Source organism: Stegostoma tigrinum, chromosome 8 (assembly GCF_030684315.1).
Source record: "Stegostoma tigrinum isolate sSteTig4 chromosome 8, sSteTig4.hap1, whole genome shotgun sequence".
Taxonomy (NCBI): domain Eukaryota; kingdom Metazoa; phylum Chordata; class Chondrichthyes; order Orectolobiformes; family Stegostomatidae; genus Stegostoma; species Stegostoma tigrinum.
Genome location: NC_081361.1, coordinates 63290167 through 63314403, shown reverse-complemented (window position 1 = coordinate 63314403; position 24237 = coordinate 63290167). Strand labels below are relative to the sequence as shown.

At 42.5% G+C, this 24237-nt stretch overlaps 1 protein-coding gene across 1 annotated transcript in view; it reads left to right on the top strand.

Moving 5' to 3' along the window:
• Positions 1–24237, top strand: part of ttc39a (tetratricopeptide repeat domain 39A) — an 88683-nt gene that overhangs the window by 6014 nt on the left and 58432 nt on the right. Inside the window, exon 2 of the mRNA XM_048539482.2 lies at positions 8363–8467. Coding sequence (XP_048395439.1) covers positions 8363–8467 — 105 coding nt within the window. The remainder of the gene's footprint in view (positions 1–8362; positions 8468–24237) is intronic.

Here is a 24237-nt window from a genome sequence, read left to right as displayed (position 1 = left end):
GTGGAACTACACTCTTTTTATGATGATTAAGACATATAGAATTACACAGTGAGTGTGGGAGTATTCAAGAATCTGCAAGATTTTGATATTTAGGATCAGCTGAAGAATGTGAAATTTGTTTACGATTCCCTCTCATGCAAAGTCTATACATTCACATGTTTGCAACATAACTTTTTCTGAGTATTCTTAATATATTTTCTACATCGCCTTCGACCTTAAAGATAGTTGCATCATGAATAATAATGGACATTTTACAAATACGTCCAATTAATCATTATCATCTGGTCAACAAAATGTAGGGAGCACCCTCCGGTTTGGTGGTGAAAAGCTTTGGGAACAATTGGTCCTATGTCACCTTTTTCCTTCTAAGAATACCATGTTACTTTATATTGTTACTTATAGAATGCAGTAGAAATATATTTATCCCGAAATAGACTTTTCTGGAAGAAATTAGCTTTTATGTGTTTTATTGAATCAGTACTATTTACTACTTGTGGTCAGTCACACAGCATAGAAACAGGCCCTTCAACCCACCAAGTCTATGCTGACCAACGTGCACCATACTATACTAAACTTGCTTATCTGCATTTGGTCCATAGCCTTAATGCCTTAGCATTTTAATAGTCGTAGAGTCATGTAGCATGCAAACAGACCCTATGGTCCAACTTGTCCATGTGAACCTGGTTTCCCAAACTAAACTAGTCCAGTTTGCCAGTGTTTATCCTGTATCCCTCTATGCGTTGCCTATTCAAGTAACTGTGAAAATATCTTCTAAATGTTGAACTGTACCTGCATCTACCACTTAGAAGACGGTAAGATATAGGACCAGAAGTTAGGCCATTCAGTCCTTCGAGTCTGCTCTGCTATTTAATCATGGCTGATAAGTTTCTCAACCCCATTCTCCTGTTTTCTCCCCTGTAACCCTTGATCCCCTTGACAATCAAGAACCTATCTATCTGTGACTTAAATATACTCAGTGATCTGGCCTCCACAGCCTTCTGTGACAGTGAATTCTACAGATTCACCACTGTCTGGCTGAAGAAGTTTTCCCTTATTTCCATTCTAGAAGGTCCTCCCTTTACTCTAAGACTGTGCCCTCAGATCCTAGCCTCTCCTACCAATGGAAACATCTTCCCAACATCCACTCTGTCCAGGCCATTCAGTGTTTTGAAAGTTTCAATTAGATCCCCCCCTCATGCTTTTAAACTCCAAGTGTAGACCCAGAGTCCTCAAATGTTCCTCATATATTCAGCTTTTCATTCCTGGGACCGTCCTCATCGAACTCCTCTGAACCTGCTCCATGGCCATTAACATGTTTGCTGAGATACTGGGCCCAAAACTGCGCACAGTCTCCCAAATGTGGCCTGATCAGGGCTTTAAAGCCTCACAAGTACATCACTGCTTTTATGTTCAAATTCTCTCAAGTTAAATGCGAAAGCTGCATTTGCCTTCCTGACTACTGACTCAACCTGCAAGTTTACCCAGAGAATCCTGGACTAAAACTGATTTACGGGGATGTCTCTTTGTACTTCAGAATTTTCTCCCCATTTAGAAAATTGGCCATAGTGCTATTCTTACTGAAGTGCATGACCTCACGCTTTCCCACTTTTTACTTCATCTGCCACCACTTTACCCACTCTACTAACCTAGCCAAATCCTTCTGCAGCCTCCCTGCATCCTCAATACCACCTGTCCCTCTTAACTGTCTTTGTCATTCCTCTGGCAGTTCATTCCATATGCGCACTACCGTCTGAGAAAAGGTTGCCCCTCAGGTCCCTTAATCATTCCCCTCTCACCTTAAACCATTGCCCCCTCGTTCTGGACTGACCTATCCTAGCAAGAAGACCTTAGCTGTTCACATAATAAAAACATGACAGGCATAGATAAACATCTATGTGGTCACCCCCTCTGACTCTGACTCTACAGGGAAAGTTATCCCAGCCTATCTACCACCTCCTTCTACCTCAGACCATCCAGTCCTATTAACATCCCTGTAAATCATTTTTGCACCCTCTCCAATTTAATAATAGCAGAGCAATCAGAACTGTAGACAGCATTCTAAAAGTAGCCTCACTCATGTTAGGCATCCACTTTAGTACTTCTGTCACTCTCAGAACCTCTAGGTTCCATAATTTCCATTTGCTTGATGAAGGTTTACCTGGTAGTATTTACAGCTGTATTGCATCAGCACTCCAGGTAAATTGCAAATGATTCACTGCTGGGTTGGACAAAACTTCAATATGATGAACAGTTTGGGCTGCAGAGCCAATTAGTTAATAATTAAAATATTAGATGTCTAAATTATTATCACCCATTGGTGTCAAATTGCCATAGGGAACATCACACTTAAACCAGTCAACTATAATGGTCTGCAGCTGGATCAGAGTTGCCCTGTGGAAGAGTTCGTGTTGAACATTTCTCCAAAGGAAGAGCAGTATGATATTAAGCCTCCATCTTGTTTCGCCACTTGATTAGATCCCTGTTGATATGTACAAAGTATCCTGAATAGCAGGTTCTTGATGAATGGAGTACTAGAGTGTGCACAGATGCGTACATTGAAGGTGTGACGTGAAAGTGAGAGAAGAGATCAGACTGGAGTTTCACCAACTAGGTGAAAACATTTTTCCCAGATCTCCTGAAACAATTAGGTTTTTGACATTACAACAGAGCCTATATTTCAAAAGACCTTCGTAGAATATAAGAGACAATACAGTGCGGAGCTGGAAATGGACAGCAGTTCAGGCAGCATCAGAGGACTAGGAAAGTTGACTGGCCAAGTTCTGAAGAAGGGCCCCAGGCCAAAATGTCAATCTTCCTACTCTCCTGTGCTGTCTGATCTGCTGTGTTCCTCCACCTCCACACTGTTGTCTCTGACTCCAGCGTCTGCAGTTCTTGCTATCTTAGGCCCGAAATGTCAGCCTTCCTGCCCCTCTGATGCTACTTGGCCTGCTGTGTTCATCCAGCTCTACACCTTGTTATCTCTTCATTGAATATAAAGCCGTTTCTGGCATCTCCTGAGTTCCTGAAATGTGTAACCTTTCAAATATAGTTCTTTGATTATCAGCACCAGGTTCAGATTAATTAATGTTTGCAACAAACACACCAGTGAAACTCAATAATCTCTTGTCTGTGGTTTATGTTGAAAATCAGACACACCTATTCCATTATCTCAATCTGGATGTACTTTTACTCTGTAAGTATCTGCATTATTAGTCTTTTTTTCCCTTCCCCCACCCTTGTTCTGTATTACCAGTGATTGGTCCATGCCAGATATGTAATCTATGCTGCAAAGTATTTGCCACTTAATTTCAAGCCTAATATGTATGCTTGGATTCAAACTGAGTAGGGTTTCGGAACTTACACAACCAGAATCCCTCAAGATAGTAGTCACTGAATGCATTGTTTGCATTACTGAAAATCATTGGATTGTAAGGCTCTTAAAATTGATCAGAAACAGATATTTAATTAAGTTTGTATAAAATTTCATTTGCCAAAATAATGAATTTTTGCACTGCTATTTGTTGTCAAGTCCAACATTGTGAAGCAAATAGCAAGTTTAATCCACAACTGTTCCAAATGACATTTCAACATCCTAGGTCCAGGGACACCTGAGAAAATCCATTGGTTCTGGGGAGGAAAAGAGAATGCAAGGAGAATTCTGGTCGAAAATATATGTGAAATGTTAAATATTTAATGATATCTGTTTAGACAATAGTGCGGGGATGGGTAGTAGTGACTGTTCTAAATGTTACTTCAAGTCCTGTGCACCTACCATACTCATCTTGTAGTACAAGCCTTCAAACTGGAACTGATAGTGTGCTACGTGTATTGCCCTGCTCCAGCCTACCAGCCCTGATTGTGTCTTTCAGTAGTGCCCTCTGCTTCTGATGCCAATAACGCCATCCTGCCCAGCACCTCCTGAAGTCCTGACTCCCTCGTGTTTGGCTCAGAGATTGTGGGAGAAATGGATTCTGTTTCATGGGGCACTGACACCAGTACTGAGGAAAGGGGGAGTTGTTGTATTGGACAACTTCATTTGAAACCTGTTAGGACTATTGACCTGGCAAATCATGTAAGTAACTAGTTTGTAAATTGGGCTTTGAACTAATTAGCAGAGAAGGATTCATAGAACCCCCACAGGCCATTCAGTGCATCAAATCATCACTGCCTTTCGAAGACTGTCCCACCCAGATACACCTCCCCATCCCTGTAATCCTGAATTTACCATAGCTAATATATTTAGCCTATACAACCCTGGACACACAAGCGATTTAGCGTGGCCAATCCCTCTAACCTACACATCTTTGGACTGTGTACAGAAACCCATGCAGACTTGGAGAATGTGCAAACTTCACACAGATGGTGTCTGAGGGTAGAATCAAATCCAGGTCCCTGGCACTCTAGTGCAGTAGGACTAACCACTGAGCCACCATTCCACCTTTCAGTTGAAAGAATTTTTAAAATTCAAAACAAGAGGGAACAGACATGCCAGTTAACAAAGGGGCAAATGATAATCAAAGTGTGTGAGGGTGCTGTTTGCATTTCTTCAAACTAGATCCCGTTGTTTCTTTTATGTACTTTTACAGACCGTGAAAGCTACCTTTATCCATTTCTGATTGCAGTGAGATGATGTTGCTGAATCACCTAAACTGCTGTAATTTGTAGTGAAAGTTCTCTGCAGTGCTGTTAGGCAGGACATACCAGGTCTATGACCCAGTGGCAGTGAAGAAATTCTAATTGTGACTGTACCATATTCCTCATTCTCCCAAATCCCCAACCCCATCTCCAGCCATGCCTTTCGTTTTATTCTTTCTTTGATCACATAAGTCATGTCAAAACATTTCATGCCAGCTGTCATTTTTTTGTTAGAAATAGCATAGCAGACTACTGGAGAGGAATGCTTGCAAGCTTTGAGTGACATACAAGGGATAGTGATATGAAGGCAGAAACATAGCTGAGTGTGATAGAGTCATACAGCATGGAAACAGACACTTAAGTGAGCTGACCTGACATTCCAATCTGACCAAGCCTCTTAAACCCTTCCTATTCACAAATCCATCCAGATGCCTTTAAAATGTTTTTGTGATTGTACCTGCTTTCACCTCTTCCTCTCGCAGCTTGTTCCATGCAGGCAGCATCTTCTGTGAAAAAGTTAGCCTCGGGTAACTTGTTAAAGACTTCCGTTCTCACCTTCAACCTATGCTTTCTAGCTTTGGACTCCCCCACTTGGCTATTCACCCTGTCCATGACCCTTATGATTTTATAAATCTCTATAAAGTCACCGCTCTCTCGACACTTTAGAGAAAACAAGCTCAAACCTTCCAGTCCTGGCAATGTCCTTGTAAACCTTTTCTGCACCCTCTCCAGTTAACAACATCTTCCTTCTATAGAAGGGCAATCAGACTGTACGCAGTATTTCAGAAGTGGCTTCACAACTCTCTTTTATTTGGCTACACTCCCCAAAACATTACCATTAACTGTACAAGTCCTGCCATGATTTGCCTTACCAAAGTGCAACACTTCACGTTTATCTAAATGAATCCCCATATGATCAAGGTGCCATTGTTCTCTGACCTAATCTTCTTCTTTGTCCACCACACCACCAATATTGATGTCATCTGTAAACTTACAAACCATACCTCCTATATTCACATCCAAATTATTTATATAAATGACAAAAAGCAGTGGACCCTGCACCGATCCTTGTTGCACACCACTGGTCTCAGCCTCCATTCTGAAAAACAGCCTTCCACCATGACCTTCTCTTTCCTATTTTCAAGCCAATTTCTTATCCAGTTGTCCAGCTGCCCCAGACCCCAGAACCTTGCTAACCAGTCTACCATGTGGAACCTTGTCAAACACTTTGCTGGAATCCATATAGACAGCATCTACTGCTCTGGCTTCAGTCATTTGGTTATCTGTTCAAAAACTCAATCAAATGACTAAGACATGATATGCCATGCACAAAACCATGCTGACAATCCCTAATCAGCCCTTGCCTTTCCAAATGAGCCTAAATCCTGTCTCTCCGAATCCCCACTAACAATATACCCACTACTTACATCAGGTCACCAGTGTGTAGTTTCCTGGATTTTTCCTAGTCTTTCTTTAACAATGGCACCACATTGGCCAACCTCCCTCCAGTCTCCTGATGTCTCATCTGTGGCTATCAATGGTACAAATATCTCAGCAAGAGGCCCAGCAATCTCATCCCGAGTTTTCCTACAAAGTTCAGGAAGGCACCTGATCAGATTCTGGGGATTTATCTGTGTGCATTTTTTAAGATGCACAATACCAACACCTAAGCTGTAATATGAATTATTTTCATGACGTCATGATTTATTTCCCTAAGTTCCCAACTTCTGTGTCTTTCTCCACAGTAAATACTGATGCAAAATATTAGTTTGGGATTTCATGGATCTCCTGTGGTTCCACACGCTGATGGCCTTGCTCTTTAAGGGGCCCTATTCTCTCCCTAGTTACTCACTTGCCCTTTAACGTATTTATAGAATCTCTTTAGATTCTCCTTAATGTTTGCCAGAGCTATTTTGTATCTCCGATCTGCCCTCCTGGTTTCTCTCAAGTATATTCCTACTGCTCCTTTATACTCTTCTAGGGATTCACTCAATCCCAGCTGTCTGTACCTGACATATGCCTCCTTTTTATGGACCAAAGCCTCCATTTCTTCAGTCATCTAGCTTTTTTTTTACAGCTATCAACCTTGCCCTTCACACTAGCGGAACATACTGTCTCTGAACTATCACTATCTCATTTTAAAGGACCACCCTTTACCTGCAAATAGCCTCCCCCAATCCACTTTTGAAAGTTCCTGTCCAATATCATCAAAATTGGCCTCCCTCCAATTTAGATATTTAACTCTTTGGTCAGTTCCACCCTTTTCTATAACTATTTTAATATGAATAGAATTATGGTCACTGGCCCCAAAGTGCTCCCCCACTGACACCTCAGGCACTGGCTGTGCTGTAGTTCCCAGCAGAAGATAAAGTATTGCTCGTTTTCTGGTAGGTACATTCACGCTTAACAAATTCCTCACTGTCTAAGCTCTAAACACAATGACAGTCCTACTCGACATTTGGAAGTTAAATCCCCTACCATTACAACCCTATTGTTCTTACAAATGTGAGATCTTACATTTTTGCTTCTCAATTTCCTACTGGCCATTTGGAGGGCCTATGATGCAATCCTAATGAGGTGATCATTCCTCTCTCATTTTTAAGTTTGACCCAAATAACTTCAGTGGACAATCTCCTGTGATCATTCTCCCTAACTAAAAGCACCAATCCCCCTCTTCGGCTGGTTTGCAGTGCAGAGTGATGTCAGTAGCATGGTTGTTGAGGGTAGGTAGCAGGAAGACTGGATGTTAACGTCCAGAGACGATCTTAATAAATTCCTGTTCCATGATTCCCACAGTCTTGCCTCAGGGCCAACTTTCAAGGCTTTTGCTCAGCCTGTCCAGTGATATCTCATTTCTGGCCATTCCAGGTACAAAGGAGCCCAAAGCTCTATTGAGCTTCCATTGTTGCAGTTTGACATTCCACGCCATATGCAAATGATCAAATGGCTGTTCATAAGATTCTCTTGTGGACCTTGAAAGCTGTAGTGGCCGCAATGGAAGTCGCAAACTCGATTATCAGACATCTTGTGATAGTTCTAGGGTGAGGACTTCTGACAGTCATGTTAACCCTATCCCCTCACTTAGGTATCCTTATTTTTCTGTTTCTACAATCTCCATCCATCCTATGGGTAGAGGTTACTTCCACCTCTGTATCTTCTCCACAAGGACATTCTGTATCAAGTAAGAAAATCTAGACACCCTGTCTCACTTGAGAGATTCTTCTATATTGGCCTCCCATGCAATAAATGAAACCCACATCTTCTTTGTAAGCAGTTGAGTGCAGGCTACACATGTATCAGGAAGGTTTGAGTCTAATCCCTATTTCATGACATTGTTAGGGAAATTTTCAACAACACGATAGAAAGCTGACTTACCTTTTGTCAGAATAATGGATGTAATGGATTGAGGTAAACATTCATTAACTCATTACATAATGAAGCAACAGCAGAATTCAGATTTATTTGTAAGTTGTAACGCAGTCCTAATCTTTAGCGTTCAGGTATCAAATGTGACAGATGGTTTGGCAGTTTTGAAGAAGTATAAACGGCCTCCAGACGCTAATGCTTATTACAATGTACTCAGTTGGTCCCAGATCTCCTGAGTTTCTCCAGCATTTTGTTATTCTGGCAGCACTACTTTCATTCTCAGGATTCTCAAATGGATACTATTGTATATAAATCATATTGTTCAGGTTTTTAGTTGTTTCCTAAAATTATTTTTGAGCAGGTCACCTAAAGGAGACTTGAAGGTGGCATTGGATGAGTGTGTGGCAGCTCTGGACCTATTTCTTAGCAACAGATTTGAAGATGCTCTAACTAAACTTCAGTCCAGGTGAGTAATGTTTATATCTTTTGATCAAATTATTTACCTAAATTGTTAAAAACCCCTGAAAAGTCAAGTTCCCTGATATCTCGTGCAGCGTTCGTGAAGTGTGTTGACCAGTCTGTGATTCAGTTGTATACAATGTGACAGTAACAGCAGTGTAAATTTATGTAGCATTGCAAAACATTGAAAGGCATTTCACAAGTGCTATCAAAAAGGATTAGATACCCAGCTCATAAAAACGCATTGGGATGGGTGACCAGTTGCTTGACAGAAGTAGTTATTAATGAGAGTCTTAAAGGGAGAAAAGACAAACTTGAGGAGATTATGTGGGCAGGGGTTCCCTGCCGGTGAAGGCACTGTTGCGGATGATGTAAAGATTTAAATTGGGAGACGTGTCTCAAGCCAGAGCTGGAGGAGCTGACTGATGTTTAAAGGATTGTAGGATTAGCAGCAGTGGTGAGGCCATAGAAAGATTTGAAAGCAAGTATGAGCATTTTAAAATTGAGAGATTACTGGGTCAGAAACCAATATAGGGCAACTAACAACAAGGGATTCTGGCAAAGATATTTAATACTTTGCTGGCCACAGGTCAAGTACCACATGACTGGAGGATAGCTAACATGGTTCCTTCCGTTCAAGAAGGACGACAGGGATAGGCCAAGTAATTTCAAACCAGTTTGTCAGTGGTAGAGAAATCATTTGGGGAAAAAAAATTCTAAAGGACAGGACTAATCAATATTTGGAAAGGCAGGGATTGACCAAAGATACTCTGCATGGATTTGTTGGAGGGAAATCCTGTCTGTCAAATTTGAGTTTTTGTGAAAGTGGCTGAATACATTGATGGAAGTGTGTTTCTGTGGAGTACATGGATTTCAGTAAGGCCTATTACAAGGTTCCAAACAGAAGGCTTGTCAGAAAGGCAACAGTCCATGGGCTCCAAACTTTGCTTGTAAATAGAGGCAAAGGGTGACTGTGGAGGGTCATTCTTGTAATCTGGAAGCCTGTGACCAGTGGTGTAGCACGGGGATCGGTGCTGGAACCCTGCTGTTTGATGGGCACATCGTCGTTAATGTACGTAACAGTCTAAAAGGTATTGTGTAAGTTTGCAGAGGATATGAAATTTGGTGGTGAGCAGAATGGTCTCAGACTACAGCCAGCCATCAGTCAGTTGGTAAATTGGACAGAGTGGTGTCAGGTGACAGACAGGGTGGTGAAGAATGAGCCAGAGTGTAGAATATAGGAGCAAGGAAATCTTCCAATTTTATAAAACATTGGTTAAGCCACAGATGAAATATTGCATGCAGACATGGTTACTACCCTCTTTAAAAGGACCTAATTTGTACTGGAGAAGGTGCAGAAGAGATTCAACAGGATACTACCTGAGATGAAAGTCCTCATTATGAGGACAGACTAGATAAGCCGGGTTTGTTTTCCTGAGAGCAGAGGAGGCTGAAGGGGGTTCCAATTGAGGTATACAAAATTGAGAAGTGTAGCCAGAGTAGATCATGAGAATATCTGCCCCATGGCAGACATGTCTAAGACCAGAGGGCATAAGTTTGAGATGAAGAATAAATAGTTTAGAGGAGATCTAAGAAAAATAAACGCAACAAAACAGTAATAGAAACGTGGAAGGTGCTGCATGAGAGGGTGGTGGAGGTGGGCATTCGCAGCATTTAAGAAGCATCTGGATGAGTGCTTAAAATTCCAGGGCATGGTACCCTATGGACCAAGTTAAGGTACATGGGATTCATGCCCTTGACACAGCATAAAATGGCCCTTCCCAAAATCTCTCATCACATCGAGCTATGATCTTAACCTCTTAAGAACGACTTTTGGCTCAGTATGAAGATTACACCAAGCTCATAGAAACATGGAAAATACCAAGCAGGAGCAGGTAAATTGGCCCTTCAAGCCTGCTCTGTTTTTCCTTCCATACCTTTGATCTCTCAGCCCCAAGTGCAATATCCAACTCCTTCCTGAACTCATACAATGTTTTGGCCTGAACCGTTTTCTGTGGTAGTGAATTTCATAAGCTCACCACTTTCTCAGTGAAGAAGTTTGTTTTTGTCTCATTCCTCATGGTGGATACCATATCCTCAAACTTTGACCCTTGGCTGTAGACACCCCCAACATTAGCAACATCCTCTATGCAACTAACCTGTATTGTCAAGTTAAAATTCTGAAGGTTTCTGTGAGATTGCTCCTAATTCTCCTGAACTCTAGGCATTTTAATCCTAACTGATTCAATCTGTCCTCCTACATCAGTCCAGCAATCAGTCTGGCAAACCTTCATTGCACTTCCTTTTATAGCAGCAATGCTTGCCTCAGGTAAGGAGGTCAAAACTGCACATAGCATTCCAAGTGTGGTCTTAGCGTGATCCCAAATAATTGCAGCAAGACATCCTTGTTCCTGTGCTTGAATCGTCATTGCAAAGACCAACGTACCATTTGTCTGCTCGACTGCCTGTTGCACCTGCATGTTTACTTTCAGCGACTGGTGTACAGGGTCACTCATGTCACCTTACACATTTCCCCCCCTCTCAATTTATAGTCATTCAGATAATATTTTTCTACTTGCCTGTTTTTGCTATCATTATGCAGCATCCTCACACATCGCCCCATTCACTCAGCTTGTGCACATCACACTAATTTCTATGCATTTTATTCACAGCTCACCCTCTTACCCAGCTTTGTATCATCTGGAGATATTACAATTAATATGGAAGAATCAGTTTCTTTGGTTATTTTCTTGGGTATATGGGAGAGTAAGGCTGATTTAGTTGAAGCGTACAATTCTGGGGGACAGAGGGAGAGAAAGAGAGAGATATGGGGGACAGGTAGGAACTACCCAATATCCATGGCAGAGAGATGAATAATCAGAGAACATAAATTTGAAGTAAAGATATCAGAGAGAAGTTGAGCAGTATTTTTCATTGAGGATGATCTGGTCTCGCTGCTGGAAAGCGTGAGGCTGAAATGCTTGCCTCATTGTAAAAAAAAATGCTGAATATGCGATTGAAGTGTTGTAACTTGCAGGGCTATAATCTAAGAGCTTAGATATAGTAGTTTATGAACTGCACAAACATGAAAGGCTGAATGGCCTGTTTGCATGCCAGAAATCTTGTAAACCAACATATCTGTCATTGCAGAAAGACAGCAGGCCAAGCAGGAAGGCCGACGTTTCGGGCCTAGACCCTTCTTCAGAAATGACCCTTCTTCTGAAGAAGGGTCTAGGCCGGAAACATGCGGCTTTCCTGCTCCTCTGCTCCTTGGCATGCTGTGTTCATCCAGCTCTACACCTTGTTATCGCAGATTCCCCAGCATCGGCAGTTCCTACTGTCTCTATCTGTTGTTGCACTCTGGAATGCATGTTACGTTAAAGTACTTGTTACAGATTGAGGTTTCACTGCATTCTTCGCATTTGTTTTGTAGGCTGCTTAGGGGTGGAGATAGTTGTTATTATTGTCGAGTTCTATTTTTCCGTGAAGAATTTGTCATGAGGCTGGGCGAATGAATGATTTACCAATTCTAATTCCAGTCTCATTGAATCATTTTGCCTGGCTGCATAAACAGAACGTTTCCTGGAATAACCAAAATTCGCTTGTCAGGGATAGTTGACAGTATACTATAAGACAGTATGCAGAGCTGGGCTGAGAAATGGCAGATGGAGTTCAACCTGGATAAATGCGAGGTGATGCAATTTGGAAGGTCGAACTTAAATGCTGAATATAGGATTAAACGCAGGATTCTCGGCAGTGTGGAGGAACAGCGGGATCTTGGTGTTCAAGTGCATAGCTCCCTCAGAGTTGCCACCCAAATGGATAAAGTTGTTAAGAAAGCATATGGTGTTTTGGCTTTCATTAACAGGGGGATCGAGTTTAAGAGCCACGAGGTTATGCTGCAGCTCTACAAAACCCTGGTGAGACCACACTTGGAATATTGTGTCCAGTTCTGGTCACCCTATTACAGGAAAGATGTGGAGGCTTTGGAGAGGGTGCAAAGGAGGTTTACCAGGATGCTGCCTGGACTGGAGGGCTTGTCTTACGAGGAGAGGTTGCCTGAGCTCGGACTTTTCTCTCTGGAGAGGAGGAAGAGAGGTGACCAGATCGAGGTGTACAGATAATGAGAGGCATGGATAGAGTCGGTAGCCAGAGACTTTTTCCCAGGGCAGGATTGACTGCCACAAGGGATCATAGTTTAAAGGTGTTATGTGGAAGGTATAGAGGAGACGTCAGAGGGAGTTTCTTCACCCAGAGGCAAGAGAGTTGTGAGCGCATGGAATACTTTGCCAGTGGTAGTTGTGGAAACAGAGTCATTAGTGACATTTAAGCGACTGCTGGACATGCACATGGACAGCAGTGAATTGAGGGGAATGTAGGTTAGGTTATTTTATTTTTGGATTAGGATTATTCCACGGCACAACATTGTGGGCCGAAGGGCCCGTATTGTGCTGTACTTTCCTATGTTCTATAGGAGTGGAAGTAAGGTCATTCGGCCCATTGAATCCACTCCACTATTTAATCATGGCTGATGGGCATTTCAACTCCACTTCCCTGCACTCTCACTGTAGCCCTTGATTCCTTGTGAGATCAAGAATTTATCAATCTCTGCCTTGAAGACGTTTGACGTCCCGGCCTCCACTGTGCTCTGTGGCAATGAATTCCACAGGCCCACCACTCTCTGGCTGAAGAAATGCCTCCTCATTTCCGTTTTAAATTTACCTCCTCTAACTCTAAGGCTGTGCCCACGGGTTCTAGTCTCCCTGCCTAACGGAAACAACTTCCCAGCGTTCACCCTTTCTAAGCCATACGTTATCTTGTAAGTTTCTATTAGGTCTGCCCTCAACCTTCTAAACTCTATACAATCCCAGGATCCTTAGCTGTTCATTGTAAGTTAAACCTACCATTCCAGGGATCATCCATGTGAATCTCCGCTGGACACGCTCCAGGGCCAGTATGTCCTTCCTGAGGTGTCGGGCCCAAAATTGGACACAGTATTCTAAATGGGGCCTAACTAGAGCTTTATGAAGTCTCGGAAGCACATCACTGCTTTTATATCCCAACCCGCTTGAGATAAATGACAACATTACATTCGCTTTCTTAATTACGGACTCTACCTGCAACTTAACTTTTAGACAATCCTGGACCAACACTCCCAGATCCCTTTGTACTTCTGCTGTACGCTGTAACATTTGTCAGACTGACTTGGTATTTGAATACCTATTTTTCAAATTTTTGTCCAACTCCCAGAAAAATAGACTTGGAATATGTACAGGTAGCTGGAATTTGTTGTGGTGTAAAGTTGCAGTGTGAATCAAGAAGCCTTTGAATGTCCACTGAAGTGACAATTGCAGGAGAGTGCTTGAAATCTCTTTCTATCTCTTTATAGTTAGTTTAAAATCAGTTAAAATATCTAAAACAGTATATCACAAACTAAAATAAACAATAGAGAGGAACATTTGGACAAGTTTTTAAAAAGTATAGAATATATTAAGGTACATCTATTGAAATAACAATCATACATAGTTGTGCAATCATTCATGATTGTGTAGTGAAGGGTGTGCTAGCCTCTCTCTGAGTGGTGTATTCTGGGAACTTGCACTTAAGACTTTGAATTACTTACACTTCCTACGTAAATACCTATGTAATATTGAATCATCATCATATTGCAGAATCTATTGACTGTTTTTCTGAGGTATGCTAGGCCCAATATGACCATCATTGTTAGACTATATCCTACCATAAGTTCACTTTGTGAGTTGTCTGCTTGTTGACAGTTATCCTGACCCTATCAAGAAGTAACTCTGAAAGAAACAGTATATGTTGCACAGAAATAACAATCAAGGCAATGGGATGAATTGAGATTATCGGTAAAATAAATTTATGATCAGTTTATTTGTCAGGTTGTAAATCTGTCGTTTAGTTCGCTCTGTTAACAGAGTTTGCTCTTGTACAAAGACCTACAATGTAAACAATAAGCTTTTGGAAGGAAGAGAGATCTGGAATTTTTATTTTCACTTAAAGATGGGAGAATGAAAAAGAAACAGGGCAACTAACTTAATCAGTCAGATCAGCCAGATCTCATTGAATAATGGAATGGATTCGATAGGCCGAATTAGAGCATAGAATAATACAGCACAGATAGTCTTGTGGTCTTATGATCTAATCTCCTATTGTCTTGCAGCTATTTTTATCTTTGTTTACTCCGTTATAAAGCAGTTTTCTATTTTGCTCATCTACCTTTGGTCAATAGCAATAAAGAGGCTGCTAGGACTTCAAGTCACCAAACACTAGTGCAACTCCATACAGATAATTAGACAAGAGCTTTGACTTCCAATCTGCTGAGTTGGTGGCAGTGCCTTTAGTACATGATGAAGCAAATAAGGTTGTGATTTGATGTGAGGATTTATTCTTCAACAATAGTTTAGTATCAGGAAAAATAAATAATTTTAACAATCTCTGCCTTTAATAGATCTTACAGTCGTTTAATTCTGCTATTTTACATAGATTAGTTCTGCTGTTATTTTTATAGTATCTTCAAATTCTGGATAATGTAGATTAAAGGATAAGGTTTACCCAAATAATGGTAAAGTATTTGATTTCCTGGACAGAAATGCAGTTTTAAAGTTGTCATTGGAACCCTTTTTAGGAGATGATTCCTGGTAACCACGTTGCGCTGTAATTCTTGATATTTTATGCATTGAGAGTCAACTTAAGGTTTGTCTTTTTACAAAAAAAGGATAATAAATAAAATACATGTAAATATTGTAACACATATTGCACCATGCCTTGATGTCCATTCCTGTACAAAAAAAGTGGGGGTGATGGGAAGGAGTTACCAGCCGTGTACCTTTTTAAAATTTCTTTTAGCAGTTTGCTGCTTGATTGGCAACCAGAATGACAGGCTGTTTGTCTGTCACATTAATGCACCCAGAGAATATTGAGGAATGGCAAGAGTCTGACTACATGGAGAATTCTGATATTACAAGTGGTTGCAGACATTGTTCAGAGGTGACATGGGCCTGGCGGATGGAATGAGTTGTTGAGAGTCTGATTATGTGACAGTAAGCTTGTTGGGCCTTGAATCACCCTCTTTCACTTCTTGGCTTACAGGATAAATAATAAGTGCATTCGCTTTCTGGATCCAGGCCATTCACGCCTCCTCGTCCCATCACTGCTAAAAACAAAACGTGAGTTGAGGTGCAAGCACACAGCTTCCTTAAATAATCTTCCTGACTGATCCACCTCCAGAGAGTGGTTTGGTCAGCCACCCCTATTAAAAGCACAAGTGGGTGGATTGTGTTTGCAGTTGAGAATTTCAATACTTTTGCCTTCACTCATGCTGACGTGCAACCATATTATGGGCTAAAATTCACATTGCATGAAATGTGGAAAGGGTATGTTTTAAATTGCACAGGATAATAGTTGAGGATAAATTTAATAACCAGAAAAAATACTTTCTTCCTTTTAAACTATGATAGAATGTATCTTTTCAAGTAGATGGAAGAGAAGTTATGTTGAAACACAGCGAGGCTAATAAAGAAATACTGAATGATGGGAAAAGAGAACTGAGGAACATGAATGTCCAGAGTTTCAGAATTTGCATGCAAATCTAAAATGTTTTTTGTAATCAAGAATTTTTATCAAAACAGAGGAAGTTAATGATGTCGTCTTCACAGAAACTCTGTATTGACCAGCAAAGACAATTTTGAGGCGAGATTGAGAAAGGAACGTAGTCTTAATTAAGTGAAGATGACACGTCAGTTGTGGAAAAGCATGGCAATGTTGCCGTGAAATCTAACAGAATAGCACAAAGATGTAATAGATCTTGGGAATATGGGAATAAAGAAGTCCAAGATGAGACTCGTCTTTGCAACAGTAACACTGTTATAATTAACGGTTGGTCCTGAATTCAGCTGGAATGGCTCCCATGCTGATAACACCAATCTGATTTTCACCAGCCATCTAACTAACTGAGCCAGCTGGTCCCACAACAAGTTTGAATTGCTGTAGAAATATGGGTTTTTTTTTAATATGCATGCAACAACCATGTGTAGTGATGGTAAAGCTCCAATTTCTTTATTCACATCCAGGACCATATCCTGCTTTTGCACATCATTGACATTTTGGAAGGATTTACAAGTTGACACCCAACCTGTTTAAGTTTTTCAATAAGGTTACCTACAGATTTCACAATGTTCTCTCTGACCCTCTCATATTTCTCATCCATATGTTGCTCCTTACTGCTGTCATCCACAACTAACACATCGTCTTTTTCCATTAATTTCTGGAGTGGGACGTTAACCTGGTACTTCTGGCTCAGGGCAGGGACACAACCACTTTGCCATAATATCTCCAACACTGGTGTGTGGGGTGGGGCCTGGGACAAGGGAGCGTCCGAAATGACCACATTCTCTTTCATAACCGAGGATTGCCCACTCCATTGATGACAGCGCCCTCAATCGGGTCCGACCCATCTCACACACTTCTGCCCTCACCCCTTCTCTTCCCTCCCGCAACAGCGATAGGGTCCCCCTTATCCTCACCTACCATCCCACCACCATCCACATCCAGAAGATCGTCAGACACCATTTCTGCCCCCTCCAGCAAGATGTCACCACCAGATATATATTCCCCTCCCCTCCCTTGTCCACCTTCTATAGGGACTGTTCCCTCCAGGACACCCTGGTCCATACCCCCTTCATCCCCAACACCTCTCCACAGCCCTACGGCACCTTCCCCTGTAACCAGTGAAGGTGCAACACCTGCCCATTTACCTCCTCCCCAATATCCAAGGGTCCAAACATACCTTCCAAGTGAAGCAACACTTCACCTGTACTTCCCATTCGCTGCTCTGTGGTCTCTACGTTGGGGAAACGAAGCACAGACTTGGTGACCACTTCACAGAACATCTGCGCACTGCTCGCAAAAAAGACCCTGAACTACCTGTTGCCTGCCACTTCAATGCACCACCCTGCTCCCTGGCCAACATCTCTGTCTCCAGCTTGCTGCAGAGTTCCAGTGAAATCCAACGCAGCCTGGAGGAATAACACCTCATTTTCCGCTTGGACCAGACTCAGTGTTGAGTTCAATAATTTTAGGGCCTAAACTCCTGTGTCCCAGCTTCCCATCCCACACACCAGGCCTTGTTACCGCAAAGCCTGCCATTGCATACCCGCTGTGGTTAGTCACTAACAGTCGCCAATAACAACTGTTCACGCTCCCAGCCTGATCATTGGGAAGTCCTTTGTCTGTCCAACTGTCTCTCTCGCGCTCTCTCGCGCGCTCACACACACACTTTGGGCTCTATTCTGTCGTTTACTCCCTATCCCACCCACCACCCTATTTTCTGCATATACACTGACATCTTCCCAGCAATTTTGTTTTTGTGCCTTTGATCTATTGTTTACACATATGTGGGCAATTAATATTTTTGCTAAATGCTATCTTCAGAGGTTCTTTAATGAAGGCCCAATTATACAAATGCTAGGTTAAGAGGCGATTTATTTGGTTCTGTTTAGTATTTTTGTGATCATTTGGCATTTGCGAAATCCTAGAAGCAGCTGCTTCCATATTATCATATTGTAGAGCTGGATGAGTGCAGCGGGTCAAGCAGCATCAGAGGAGCAGGAAGGTTGACGTTTCGGGCCTGGACCCTTCTTCGGAAAGCATTTAGGCCCAAAACGTCAGCCTTCCTGCTCCTCTGCTGCTTGGCCTCCTGTGTTCATCCAGCTCTACACCTTGTTATCTCAGATTCTCCAGTATCAGCAGTTCTTGCTATCTCCATATTATCACTGGTGATTTATGTTTAAACAAGTCCACTGCAAGCTGCTCCTTCTTTCAGATTTTTGTGCAACAAAGGAATCTAATTTGCATCTTATAATTTTTTTTCCTCTATTCATTTGTGGGATGCGGTTGTCACTGGCGGCCAGTGTTTCTTGCCCATCCGTGGTTGCCCTTGAGAAGTTGGTGGTGAGCTGCTTTCTTGAACTGCTGCAGTCTACCCTGCTGTAGGTTGTCTCCCAATGCCATTAGGGACGGAATTCCAGGATTTTGACAGGGTGACAATGAAGCAATGACAGTATATTTCCAAGTCAGGATTGTGAGTGGTTTGGAGAGGAACTTGGGGGTGATGGTATTCCCATATGTCTGTTGCCCTTGCCCTTTTAAATGGAAGTGGTTGTGGGTTTGGAAGGTGCTGTCTGAGGATCTTTGAATTTCTGCAGTGCATCTTTGTAGATAGTACACGCTGCTGCTACTGAGTGTTAGTGGTGGAGGGAGTTGATGCTTGTGGATGCAGTGCCAATCAAGCGGGCTGCTTTGTCCTGGATAGTGTCGAGCTTCGTGTGTATTGTTGGGGCTGCACTCATCCAGGCAAATGGGGACAATACCATCGCACTCCTGACTTGTGCCTTGTCGATGGTGGACAGGCTTTGAAGAGATAGGTGAGTTATTCATTGCAGTACTAGCTTCTGACCTGCTCTTCTAGCCACTGTGGCTATGTGGTGAGTCCAGTTGAGTTTCTGGCCAAAAATAGCGGGGAATTCATTGGTAACACCATTTGAATGTCAAGGAGCAGTGCTTAAATTACCTCTTATTGGTGATGGTCATAGCCTGGCATTTGTGTGGCGTGACTGTCACTTGCCACTGATGGGTCCAAGCTTGATATTGTCCAGATCTTGTAGCATTTGGGCATGGACTGCTTCAGTATCTGAAGAGTCACGAATGGTGCTGAACATTGCACAATCATCGGTGAACATCCCCACTTCTAACCTTTATGATGGAGGGAAGGTCATTGATGAAGCAGCTGAAGATGGTTGGGCTGAAGACACTACCCTGAGGAACTTCTGCGGAGATATCCTGGAACAGAGACTATTGACCTCCAACAACCATGACCGACTGTGTCAGGTATGACTCCAACCACTGGAGAGTTTGCCCTGATGCACAGTGATTTCAGTTTTGCTAGGGCTCCTTGATTCCACACTCGGTCAAATGTAGCCTTGATATCAAGGGTTGTCACCCTTCCCTCACCTCCTAGAATTACCTTTTCTTTTTGATGATGATGTCAGAAGCTGAGTAGCCCTGATGGAACTCAGCCTGCTCAGTAATTCCCAGTTTATTTCTGAGCATGTACTGCTTGATAGCAATGTTGATACCTTCCATCACTTTGTTGATCAAGAGCAAATTGATAGGGTGGTAATTGACTAGGTTAGATTTGTCCTGCTTTTTTTTTTGTGTACAGGACATTCTTGTCAGGTATACACCAGTGTTGTAACTGTATTGGAACAGCTTGGCTCAAGGAGTGGCAAGTTCTGGAGCACAACTCTTCAGTACCATTTGCTGGAATGTTGTCAGGGCCCGTAACCTTTGCAGTATCCAGTGTCTCCAACTGTTTCTTGGTCGTCCCAACCTGTTTAATCTTTGCTGTTAAAATAATCCCCCCCCACACCAGGAATCATGCCTAGTGAGCCTTCTCTGAACTGCCTCCAATTAAATTATACCTTTCCTCTGAATAATTGCTCACAGTACTCTATATGTGGTTTCAACAGCACCTTGTACAGTTGCAGTAGGACTTTGCTACTCTTATGCTCCAACCTTCTTGAAATAAGGACCAACATTCCATTGGCCTTCCTGACTAGCTGCTGTACCTTGTGTGCTAGCTTTGTCTTTTGTGCACAAAGTCGCCCCAGGTTCCTTGTGTTGCAGCTTTTGGCAGTTCTTACCTATTTTAAGTCATAGCCTGTTCTTTTGCTCTACCTTTGAAAAGGAGCAGCATTGCATTTTCCTGCATTACACTATATTTGTTAACTTTTTACCCACTTACTTTAACCAGTGCATATCTCACTGAACGGTTTGCATCCCCCTCAAAGCTTGCCTTGCCACCTAATTTAGTATGTGCAAATTTGGGTGTGGTACATTCACTTCCTTCCTCCCAGTCATTAATATATGTTGTAAACAGTTGTATTCCCAACTCTGATTCCTGTGGAACCCTGTTGGACACTGTGTCGCCAGCCTGAAAAAGAAACCTTTAACCCCGATTGCTGATTCGTGCCCATCGGCTATTTCTTTGCCTTTGCCAATATACAACCTCCAACTGGGGCAAAAACAGAAGCAGCTGGCAAAGTTCAGCTGGTCTGGCAGCATCTGTGAAGAAAAAATCGGAGTTAATGCTTCGGGTCCAGTGATCCTTCCTCAGAACTGATGGTAGTTGGGAAAGTGTTGGTTTATATGCAGAAAGTAGAGAGGGAGGTAGGGTAGAGAGTAAACAATAGGATAGAGCTGAGAGAGAGAGAGAGAGATAAACGGATGAGTTGATAACAGTTTGGCTGGGAGGATGAATAGTTGTTAATAGGGGCTGGTAGTGACTACCAATAGGTAGTATGTAACGACAGGCTATGTGATAACAAGACCTGGTGTGTGAGGTAGGGATTAGCACATGGGAGAGTTTGGGCCCCAAAGTTATTTAACTTGATATTGAGTCTGGAGGGCTGCAGGGTCCCCACGTGGAAAATGAGGTTTTGCTGTTCCAGCTTTGCTGGAACACTGCTGCAACCCAGAGAAGAGATGTTGGCCAGGGGACAGGTAGCTCGGTCTTTTTGCAAGCAGAATGTGGATGCTCTGCAAAGCGGTCACCCAGACTATTCTTTGTCTCCTCTACATTGAAGAAACAAATGTTGGGAACAATAAATGCAGCAGATTAGATTCTGGTAAGTACAGGTTAAGTGTTGCATCACTCAGAAGGTACGTTTGGGCTCTTGAATAGTGGGAAGGCAGGAGGTGAATGGGCCAGCTCGCCTGTTGCAGGGGAATATGCCATGGGGCTGTGTGGAGCGTTGGGGGTGAAGGAAGTGTGGACCAGGCTGTCCTGGAGGGACCCTGCGGAAGGTGGACAAGGGAGTGTAGGGGAATATGTGTCCGGTGGTGGCATCTTGCTGGAGGTGGTGGAAGGGCCACCTGATGATCTTCTAGATGTGGTTGCTGTTGGAATAGTATATAAGGAGAAGTGGAACCCTATCACTGTTGTGGGAGGAAAGAGAGGGGTGAAGGTGGAAATGTGGGAGATGGGTTGGACCCGGTTAAGGGAGCTGGGGAATCCTTGGTTGAGGAAGAAGGTGGACGTTTCAGAGGCTCCGTTGTCCAAGTTAGCCTCATCTGAACCTATGCAACGGAGACAGAAGAATTGAGAGAATGGGATGGAGTCTTTACGTAAAGCAGAATGTGAGGATGTAAAGTTCAGGTAGCTGTGGGAGTCAGTGGGTTTATAGTGGATATTAGTGGTCAGTTGATCCCAACTGGAGCTGCTATCTTATGTCATAATCTTTGAGTACCTTGTCAAACACCTCAAAGCGCAAATCCAACATATCTACTGCTCTCCCTCTGGTTGACACTTCCTTGAAATTATAGAGTCAAACAGCATGGGACCAGACCCTTTGGTTCAACTAATCCATGCTGACCGTGTTCCCAAATTAAACTAGTCCCACCTGCCTGCTTTTGACCCCTTTCCCTCCGAACATTTTCTATTCATGTACTTATCCACATGTCATTTAAACATTTGTTTGGATCCACCATTCCTCTGGCAGGTCATTCCACACATGAACCATGCTCTGTGTTTTTAGAAAAAAGTTACCCCGATGTCCTTTTTAAATCTTTCTTCTCTCACCTGAAAAATATCCTCCCTAGGTTTGAAATCACCCCACCCTAGGGAAAAGAACTTTGCTATTCACCTTAGCTATGCCCCTCATGATTATTCAGACACAATTTCCCTTTTGTAAAGCCACGCCAGCCCTTCTTGATGTGATTTGGATTTTCCAAATGTTCTGCTATTGCTTCCTTAATAATTGATTCCAGTGTCTTTTGGACAATGGATGATAGGCTGATTTAGCCTAGTTACCTGCTTTTTGCCACCCTCCCTTTTTGAGTAGTGTCACGTCAGCAGTTTTCCACTCCTTTGGCACTTCATCAGAACCTTTTTGTTTGGAAGATGACAACCAATATATCCACTATCTTTGTAAAATCCTAAAAGAGGTAACTATGAGGATTGTTTGAGGGTGTCTTACGTTGGATCTTCGTATCAGTGGATGAGGGGTTGTGTGGCAGGTGCTAATGGAGCATGCTCTGAGATGTTGACGTCCAGTTTCAAATATAGATGTAATTCAGAGTAAGCGACGAGCTGAATCAGAGGTACACAGTATGCCCCATTTGTGATGAAGGGTCTTGACCCAAAACTTCAAATTTCCTGCTCCTTTTGCTGCCTGGTTTGCTGTGTTCCTCCCAGCTCCACACTGTTATATCTGTCTCCATTGTTGGCAATTCTTACTATCTCTGGTTTTCTTGTCAAATTTTCCTGACATAAATCATGTCTGGCAAGGTTGGTCAGGTGGGAGGCTGAATCCCAAAGAGGCAAGTTGAGCAGTTAGCAAGGTGTTTGGCAAGCAGTAGTGACCATCAGTTGGGAACACATAATTGCCTCGTGGGAATTTCACCAATCTACTTGTAAAGTGTGGTGCAAGTGATTCCCGATTGTCAAAGAATCTCCACAGCGTAGAAAGAGGCTAATCGGCTGATCCAGCCCACACGTCCCACCCTATCCCTGTAACCCTGCATTTCCCATGGCTAATCCACCTAGCCTGTACAGCTTTGGACTGTGGGAGGAAACCAGAGCAGTTGGAGGAACCCACACAGACACCAGGAGAATGTGCAAACTCCACACAGAGACAGCCACCTGAGGCTGGAATTGAACCCTGGCCTCTACTGCTGTGAGGCAGCAGTGCTAACCACTGTGCCACCTCACACTTGTTATCCTGTTCTGTTACACATTTCACCATGGTTCATGCTGTTCAGACCTTTAAGACTTTAATGTTTCTTTTCTTCTTTTTCCACCAATCCTGCCGGACTTGCTGATTATTAATGGCATTTTCTGATTTTTCATTGTGAAAATACTGATACAAACAAAACAGCTTCTGTGAATATTGTTTGCATCTTCCGCACTGATGTGATGTAATAGGAAGCTAAATTGAACTGCAGTTTCCAATAACGGGGAATTGCAGCTAGACTTGATCTGGATTAATTCAATACAGCAGGAAGTAAATTAATGCAGAGCTCAGTTGATAAGAGATCGTGGGCTGAATAGGAAAGCTGTTAGCAATGTGTTTAAACAGGGAAAAGTTGCCAGGTAAAGCCCAAGTTAGTAAATGCATGTTTTGGAGCATAGGTATTAAGCTGACCACACCAGATCTTTGATTTCTTTAGCTCAGTTTTAAAAACATAATATTTTGATCGGTTAAATTGATGTCAGTTAAGTTGGTGGTCATCATGTCAACTGCAAATTGAACTTTACAGCAGACCTTGTACACATCTTCTACTAAGCCATAAAAACCAAAAGAACTGCAGATGCTGTAAATCAGGAACAAAAGCAAAGTTGCTCAATAAGCTCAGCAGGTCTGGCAGCATCTATGAAGAGGAAATCAGAGTTAATGTTTCAGGTCCGATGACCTTTCCGCAGAACTGGGTTAATCATCTTCCAGTACAGTCTGACTTCAAACTATGTTTCATGAGGCAAGAAAGGAAAGTACCACTCAACTGGAAAATGGAAAAGAGGCGTTGAAGCGAGCTGCCACTGTTGACTACAAATATATCAAAATGCTGCAGGGAGGTTATTCATAATGAGATGAATTAAATTGTGGCATGGTCACAGTATCATATGATGTTGTTTGTGACTTCAGATGTTGTTTAGGCTTGTGCGGTTTACATTGCAATTAATTTGAATTTGGTTTCTTA